The sequence below is a fragment of the Phaseolus vulgaris genome, chromosome 6 (genome assembly GCF_000499845.2).
Source record: "Phaseolus vulgaris cultivar G19833 chromosome 6, P. vulgaris v2.0, whole genome shotgun sequence".
Lineage (NCBI taxonomy): Eukaryota > Viridiplantae > Streptophyta > Magnoliopsida > Fabales > Fabaceae > Phaseolus > Phaseolus vulgaris.
The window spans coordinates 28,910,455-28,919,687 of NC_023754.2; the positions used below are offsets into that span (position 1 = coordinate 28,910,455).

Here is a 9,233-nt window from a genome sequence, read left to right on the forward strand (position 1 = left end):
TTAGAAAATATTAAATTACAATATAATGAATCTAACCTTTACATATTTAAGTCTACCACTGGGGATAATCCTAGGAGGATTATTTTTGAAAAAATGTTCTTAATAAGTTTAGGAAAAGACTAATCTTGATTGAGAGATTTTGCTTAATAAAATCTGTCATATTTACTCCTTCATTATCTCTCAATGTATAAAATGCTAACAAATATTGTTCATCTATACATTAAAAATATCAAAAAAAAAAATTCTCTTAGGTGGACTAGGTCAAATGAGTTAACATATGCAAAATAAAGAAAAATGGAGATTAAGAAATAAGGATAGAAAGATTTTTAATTAAATATCAATTTAAAAATTATTAATAATTTTTTTAATATGTTAAATAATATCTAATTTAATTAATATAACAATTAATTATATTTTATTTTTAAAATTATCTATAATAATTATAGTTCAGTCTCTCAATTTATATTTGTTAAAACAAATAAAAAAAAAAACAAAACCACCAAGTTAAACACCTAATTAATTGGGACCCACAACAGCCCACCAGCGAGTTAATTATTATATATCTTGATTGGAACTTTAGTTTTCCATGAAATTAGAATTATATACAGAAGTATTCAATTATTTATGAAATCAGAAATTTAACGACTAACCATAATTCAAATGTATAATGAGTAAAAGCTTAGATTAATCATTACTTGACCGTTTGAATCGAGTTTCGCAACACTTTGATATTTTAGCGTATTAAATCTCACTCTCAAAGAAAGTCATTTATGAATTCAATTAATATGGTACAGAAAAATCTAGTGTAACCAAAAATCTAATTTGATACTTGATGTAGATGCCATGTTTTCAATGTTTTGTAGACCCCTTTTGCTGTCGCGTAGGTCTTCATTAGTCATCAATTTTTTTTTTCTTATTTTGTTATGTATGTGTATATGTATTAGTAAGCATATATATGAGGGTTAAAATATTTTTAAAGTGTATTTTTTAATTTATTTATTATTTGTTGATAAAAAAAACATCTAAAAAATTACGTACTATGTATGAGTCAGTTTTTTTTTTTTTTTACTTTTGTATATATCTTAAAACGTTGCAATTCATCATCTAGCTTTATAGAACTCTTCTGTGAAATTCTTTAGCTCTTTGAAAAGGAGCATGCCCTTGTTCACTTTCTTGTGAAAAGAAAAAATTAAAATGTTCAGAGTCTGAAGTTTCCACTAATCAAAGGGGAAATTATTCAGTAACAACAACCCCTAAATTTTAAGTGGGAACAAGATAGTATATTTCATACTTACATAATAAACTTTTAAACAATAAGACAAAACTAAAGATTATAAAACATTCTAGTAAGTATAATTGATATTATTATAGTGTTAACAAAAACTGATGTTGATTGCATCCTCATATATATCACCTTGGTCCAATGGCTCTACGAAAAGTACGTTATTTCACACGTATTTTAAAATCATGTAAGAAATAAAAGAGAAAAATATTCACGATCAATGTGTTCTTCATAACATAATTAAGCTCAATACCTAATACATTTTAATTTACTATAATAGTCGTTTTTAGTCTTTACACTGTTTGGCTCTAAACTATTAGGGTATTGCCCCTGAATTTCAAACTTAAATAAATAAATATAAGGAACAATTGAGTCCTACATGTCGTGGTTTTTTGGATACCAAATATGAATACTTGACCACAGTAGAAAGTTCAACAAAAAGTATTCAAAAAAAGTGTTCAACAGCCACATAATATTCCATTTCAAGCATTCATAAAAAAAAAAGTTCCATTTCAAGCATTGATCTCAGTTAGAAATTTAAGATTTCACACTTAGCTCTGTCACGAAAGTTAAGTAATATTTTTACTATTGGAAGTTAGTGTAATCACAACAAGAAATTAATTACTCTTTTTACCTTTCTATAGTAAAAGTTGTCTAATACTATACTTGGAGATTCCCATGTTTTAATTTTTTTTTAACTTTTGTATCATTATTAACATCTGCAGTTGGCATATCTTATCATTTATTATCATTTACAACTTCATTAATAGTTATATTTGATTATCTTAACATTGTGCATATTATATTAGTTTATTTTAATTTATCAATAACTGGGTAAGGGAATTTTAAAAATTCATTTTCTTTCACAAAAATCAGAACGGTCAACGCAAGTTCAGTAATTCACTTAAAATATTAGTAACCAAAAAAAAGCATTTTAAAATTATTGACTATATTTTATAAATCTTATGATGATAGCAAACAAAAGAAAAGTTCAACATATATTTTTATTATTCTAACGTATGAATGATATACAGTGCTGAAAAAAAAAGGAATTATATACACTAATAAAACTTTAACATAGTGAACACGAGCAAATTGTTTTTTATAACATATATTCGATTTTACTAAAAAAAATCATGAAATAGAAACCAATATTTAGAGACAAAAAAAATAATTAGTTTTTATAGTGATTAAATTAGAAATTATTTTAAAGACTAAAATTTTTTTGTTTCTAAATTAGTTTTTATTATTCTTAAATGATTTTTAAATTAGTATCTAATTAGCAATGAAGATTTTTGCTACCAAATTTAGAAACTAAATATTTGGTAGTTAGAACTTTGTTAGCGATACCAATTTAAAAATCATTCAGCAATAATAGAAACTAATTTAGAAATCAATTTTTTATTTAATTTTTAAAATAGTCTCTAATTTAGTTACTATAGCAACTAATTATTTTTTGTTTTTAAAATTGGTTTGTATTTTTTGTAGTGTTTTTTTTTTTAAAAAAAATATTTGCTTTGATCACAACAATGTAATAATTTTGTTTGTAAAATTTTATATTTTGAACTTTTAACTAATTAACAATAAAGTAGAGTTAATAACATATTTTGTAACAAATTTTATTATTAATTAAAATGCATTAAAAACTAAAAAAAGGAAATTGTTAATATAAAGTTAATTAGTTCCAAAAAAAAAAAATTTCAATAAATTCAATAATAGTAAAAAAACATATTTAAAATCAATCTTAAAGAATATATTTCTCTTAAACTTATACATCTTCCTTTTATTAAGAATTTTTTCACAACATTATTTAAAACAAACTTGTTGAAATATATTATGTTTTCAATAAATGCATATTTTGATTATCACTTTTCTTATCAGAAAAAAAAACAATAAAATTAAATAGGACCACTTAAAAAAACTGATTTATCGGATTGATTAAACATATTTTGATTACCACTAATCTACTTTGAAAAAAAAAATGACTAAAACTGAGTCATATGAGAGTAAAAGATAGGAATTGAATAATTGTACATATTGCTAGTACATTTTTAACGTTATATAAAGTAGAAATTAAATATCTTATAAGTATATTTATGATTAATTAAAAGGGTCGTGGAGGAAAGAACCCCTAAATTTCCATCAAAATTAAGGTAAAAGAATGACCACGTCAGAGGATTAGTGTAGCCGAGATCCTCGATGTTTTTCTTTAATACAAAATCCCCGATACTTTGTAACAAAAAACAAAGACAAAAAAACTACGGATACGTACTTACGTGTTTGAAGGAACAAATGTAGTTCCAGATCTTAATCCTAGTTAGCCAGAAAATTCAAATGCTTTTACTCTTTTTGTTCTCTGTCTCCTCCCTTCAATTACCTTGTATTTTCTCTAGTCCAACATAACCCCTTTTCTCCAAAATTTACACACACACTCTCTCTCTCTATATGTATATATATATATATATACTTTATACACATCCATCTTTGTCTCTCAGATCTTGCCTACGTTAAAAACTCCCCCCCAACGCACAAAACAAAATATAAGTACATAACTAGTTGAAGTCTCGGTTCTCTACAAAAGAAACAAAAGTTTTGTAAGCAAACAAATTATTGGTGATTGAGTTAGGTGGTGGAAGGAGCCATGCAGCGTTTACCAGCCAAGTTGATGGCGAAAATGGGTCGCCCGGCATGCGACGTGTTCATCAACCACCGTGGAATCGACACGAAGAGGAACGTTGCGGGGTTGCTGTACGATAATCTTACGAGGATGGGAGTGAGGTCGTTTTTGGACAGCATGAACATGAAACCCGGGGACAGGCTCTTCCACAACATTGATAGAGGCATTCTAGGTTGCAAGGTTGGTGTTGCCGTCTTTTCTCCTCGCTACTGTGACTCCCATTTCTGCCTCCACGAGCTCGCTCTTCTGATGGAGTCCAACAAAAGGGTCGTTCCCATTTTCTACGACGTGAAACCCTCGGAACTGAGGGTGAAGGACAACGGAACGTGCCCTCCGATGGAGCTTCAGAGGTTCGCCTTCGCACTTGAAGAAGCAAAGAACACCGTGGGATTGACGTTTGATTCTTTGAACGGGTAAATCTATACACATTCATATGCATCTCTCTCTTTGGGTTAATGGATCATATTAAATGAAGTTGGGTTTTTTATTAATTTTGAAGTGATTTTTGTTTTCAGGGATTGGTCAAAGTTGCTAAGGAATGCTTCGGAAGCGGTGATCGTGAACTTGTTGGAGGTAGAGGAAGAAAGGAAGCACGCGAGGAAGCAACGTTGAACGCTTCAATGTTCATAAGTTGGATATATAACCACAATATAAAATTTGCATTTTTTTCGTATATAAATAACCATAAGCTAAGCTGCTATCTTTAACATCACTCAAATTCTGTGGCCTGAATTCGCTTAATATTGGGATCAGCCTTCAGATAGTTTTTTTTTTTTAAACAAAAATTATTGAAATTGATTCAACAGAAGCACGGGACAGTGCTCTGAGATTAATTCATTTGTATCATTCTTTTATTGATTCATTAATACAAAGTTATTTCATTCATCATCTCTGTTCTAATTTTTTTTGGTGCTTTGTCTATTTAATTTTTTTATGACAGCAATTTGCTTTAACCCTTTTACGTTTTCATCCCATAATTTGGGATTTATAGGACATCTGTAACAAATCTCAAGGTTAAAATCAATAATTTGTAGTTTGTTACCCACATTTTTCCCCTAGTATTCTATATATTCTCCATTATAGTATTTTTAATTACTTTTATTATTATTATTATTATTATTATTATTATTATTATTATTTATTTACAAAATGTTATTGATTCTATTGGAAATTAATTTTTTTATACAATATTAAATATTAAATGGTAATTTACTACGTTATCATAAAATTAAATATGTTTGATTATTTAAATAGTTGTTTTTTTTATAATATTTGAATTGAAAAATAATATATTTGTTTTGAAATATTTTGCATAATTCACCTTTTTACAATATTGAATTGTTTTATAGTATTGTGTTTTTTTAAATATTATTATTACTCATGAACTTTGTTTGGTTTTATTAGAATTAAGTTTCGTTCAATATTAATGGATAATTTGTTGAGTTAAAAGAATATTAGATTTGTTAATTCTTTTATTAGCGTTGAGATCTATTTTAATATTTAAATTTTAAACATAATAAATTTGTTTAAAATATTTTACATCAATTATAATCTTATAATATTTAATTATTTTATATATATTTTTAATTATTATTATTATTACTCATTTAAGATTTGTGTGCTTCATTGCACTGAAAACTAAAAAATTTAGGTACATTGTTAAACGATAATTTACTAACGTAAAGTATGTTCACTTTCTTTTAATTGTTGAAATATGTTCCAATAAGGTTAAATGATGTTATAGATCTAAATCTGATGTAGCATTATTACTTCTTTACATGTAAACTTTTTATTTGTTAAATCTCTTTCAAATACAAGTGTTTCAAGATTCTGAAGTTGTAAAGTCATGTTACTCTATTTATAATAATATCAATCCTAACTATCAAATTATACATGATGATACATGGAAGAAAAATATTGAATAATGAAAAATCGTCTCCAAAAAATAAAATTATAATGATACATGTACTTTGTTTGCATTTTTTTATAATTATTATTCCAAAATTATATAATAGTAATTTTTCATATATACTATACATTTATTTGTTATTATTTTAAAATATTTTTTTTAATTAAATTTATATATGATAGCTACTATGTGTTTCCATGTCTCTCCTTAAGTAGGACACAAACCAACAAGCATATTCACATTCCATAGTGGAGACACCACTTTTGATGTAGAAGATATAGTAAAGAAGATTCAGTTCCTAGTTAATGAAGAAAATATCTTTTACTTTGCTTAAATTCTCTCAAATATTTGCTTTTGTTTTTTTATGTAAAAAAATAATTTGATCTTTTGCATATTTGATTCATTATCCGTTTACTCTATAAACACAACATTAATAAAAAATAATCATTAAGATTCAAATAAACCAATAAATCTTAATTAAAACAGTTAATTTATTTATTATTATATTCTAATAATCTATATGATGAAAGTTATTAAGTATTAATAAAATTATACTCATCATGAAACATCAGTTATTTATTTTTTAAATATATAAAACAAAACTAAATAATTAAAATTCTTCATACACTAAAAAAAATTATTAAATAGAAATTAATTTTAGAAACAGAAAAATAATTAGTTGCTATAGTGACTAAATTAGAGACTATTTAGAATCTAAAATATTTTTTGGTTTCTAAATTAGTTTCTATGGTTAAATAGTTTCTAAATTTGGTAGAAAAACCTATGTAGCTAATTAGATATCAATTTAGAAACTAATTTAAAAACTAAAATATTTTTTAATTCAGTCATTATAGCAACTAATTATTTTTAGTTTCTAAAATTGATTTATATTCAATGGTTTCTTGTAGTAATTGCAGTAACTCTTTAAAAAAAATGCAAACTAAAGCATACACATTCTTGTAAAAAAAAAATGCAAACTAAAGCATACACATTCTTGTACAAATCAAACCAAAATTCAACTAGTTTTAAAACCTGACGATAGAAAAAAGTTTTAAAACCAAACTTAAGTATATATAATGTGTTATGTTTGAAAAAAAATATTTTTATTTTTTTTTAACTTGTTTCAAAACTTGTTCTATTAATAGAGTTTTTATAAAGAAAATATTTTTCATTTGCTTTTTGAAACACTACTCTATATATCATTACAAAATGCACACATTTTTATATATTCTTACTGTAATTAGCTTCACTGAAAATTAAAATTGTTTTAAGGTTTAAAATTTGAAAATAGTAAAAAATAAAGTAATTTCATGTATACGATTTTTAAGAAATATACTATCAATTGACATGCCTCAATATTTTAATTTAAAGTGATTTAGAAACATCCAAACCAATTAATTAAAATTTCCCCCACAATTTACACTATTTGGTAAAGTGATAATATAAGATGTAAAGTCAATGATTGACAAATTTGATGTAATGTTATACTAATAAGTATACTGCCTATATAAATTCCAAAAAAAAAAAATCTTCTAAAACTTTGAAGTTGAAACTTTGTTATTATTAGTGAGAAGTGAATATTTGTTATTATTTGTTCTCTATGATGTTATCTTTTTGTTTCTTAAGTCATCTGGTACTATGATATAATTTATCAAAATTTTTAGGAGTTTGTTCCAACTTATTATAAATAATGATATTTATTTTAAGATATAACCTATCATTCTCTATATTAAAAAAAATTGATCGTATACTAATTTCTGGGTAATGAATATAAAGGAAAAAAGAGGTCTTAAAACTCTACTGAGACATTGTTTCATGAATGAAGAAGATAATGGTAGCAATGTGAAAATGGAAGACACGCGATAGCTTGCAGAAGAAGTAACAGAAATAGGAGCAACGCGCAAAGACAAACACAACGGTGGTTGACATTCGATTCACTCACTCAATTGAATTGCAAGAAAATTTCTTCCTATTTTCAGTTTAGTCAATTCTTTCCTCTATACAACAAATTCCAACCTAAATTTTCTTATAGACTTAAACTATTCTCTCTAATTTTTAATTAAGAGTGTATTTGGATTGGGAAGTGGATGTGTGAAGATTTGAAGGAGTGGATGTGAAGAAAGTGAGGTTGTTTAAATTGGGGTATGCTAGAGTGGATTTATAAAAAAAGTTTATGGGAGTTTGTGATTGATGGAATGACTGTGGGGAAATTTTAAATTTTTCTAAAGTGTAAAATGTAAGTTTATAAATTTATCCTTGTTTTTAAAAATATTTGAATAATGAAATATGAAATATTTTTGTGTGAATTTGAGTTAATTAAAATTTTGTAAATTATTTCGATGAATAATTATTTTAAAAAAAACATTAGTTTCTTATCATTATTTGAACATGAAATTTTTTTATAAATATAATAAATTTGTAAATGATGTGACGAGTGTGATTAAAATTTTAATTTTTTTAATTAATAAAATATTAAGATTACAAATTTATTCTTATATTTTTAAAAATTAATTAATATATTTATTTAAAATAAAATAATAATAATAATATAAATATTAAAATAATAATATTTAAAAAATTAATTTATAGAAATTATATACATAATCAATTATATATTATTCACAATTGATTATATATTTTATTATAATTTTATTTAATAATTTTATTTTTTTATAAATATACCTAGTATTTTTGTTTTGTAATATGATTTTATCTTCTTTTTTTATTTGTTTTTTATCCCTTTTATTTTTCCTTTGCCTTCAGCATGTCAAAACAAAATATGTGGTAAGTTGGGAAAATCACCAATGCTGACGTGTCTTTCCACAACAATCTCTGCATATAAGAGGAATATTATTTTCATTATTCATGTGGATATCCTTTCTCACACTTTCATGCATATCACTTGATCCAAATAAGGGATATCACTGCACTTCCATCATCGTGAACAGTACTTCCCTTGAAGCAAACCGGTCCTAAGAGTGAAGGGTGTAATTTCACATTTAATATTTTAGAATACATTTTTTTAGATTTATATTTACGGAATACATTTTTTTAGATTTTTATTTACGGAATACTTTTTTATATTTTCAATATGTTTCTTGATTTTAATTTTCTTTTTCTTTTCACATGTAATTTTGTTTTTTTAATTCTATTTTAGAATTTAGTTTTTTATCACAAAAATCTATTATGAATTTTTTTTTAGAGTGTACTTTTTAATTTTAGATTTTTAATTTCAAAATAAAAAGTAATTTTAATATTTCAAAATAATTGGATGCAGGTGTAAAATTATTGTCTTCAATTTATGAGAAATGTCAATTTTTAACATTTTTTAAATTTTTAAATAACTTTAAATGAAGTATAACATA

The 9,233-nt window shown here is 24.6% G+C and overlaps 1 protein-coding gene across 1 annotated transcript; it reads left to right on the forward strand.

Annotated features, from left to right (window-relative positions):
- The first annotated feature begins 3,403 nt into the window (after positions 1-3,403).
- LOC137833183 (probable 2' cyclic ADP-D-ribose synthase BdTIR) lies at positions 3,404-4,626 on the forward strand. Its single transcript, XM_068641543.1, has 2 exons — positions 3,404-4,372; positions 4,475-4,626. The coding sequence occupies exons 1-2, from the start codon at positions 3,924-3,926 to the stop codon at positions 4,569-4,571; spliced, it is 546 nt and encodes a 181-aa protein (XP_068497644.1). The 5' UTR covers positions 3,404-3,923; the 3' UTR covers positions 4,572-4,626.
- The last annotated feature ends 4,607 nt before the right edge of the window (positions 4,627-9,233 follow it).

Excerpts from the sequence above, each read along its gene's own strand:
- LOC137833183 (XM_068641543.1), top strand. The coding sequence starts at position 3,924 with ATGCAGCGTTTACCAGCCAAGTTGATGGCGAAAATGGGTCGCCCGGCA. Across the intron at positions 4,373-4,474 it reads ACGTTTGATTCTTTGAACGG|GGATTGGTCAAAGTTGCTAA; the intron begins GTAAATCTATAC and ends TTTTGTTTTCAG.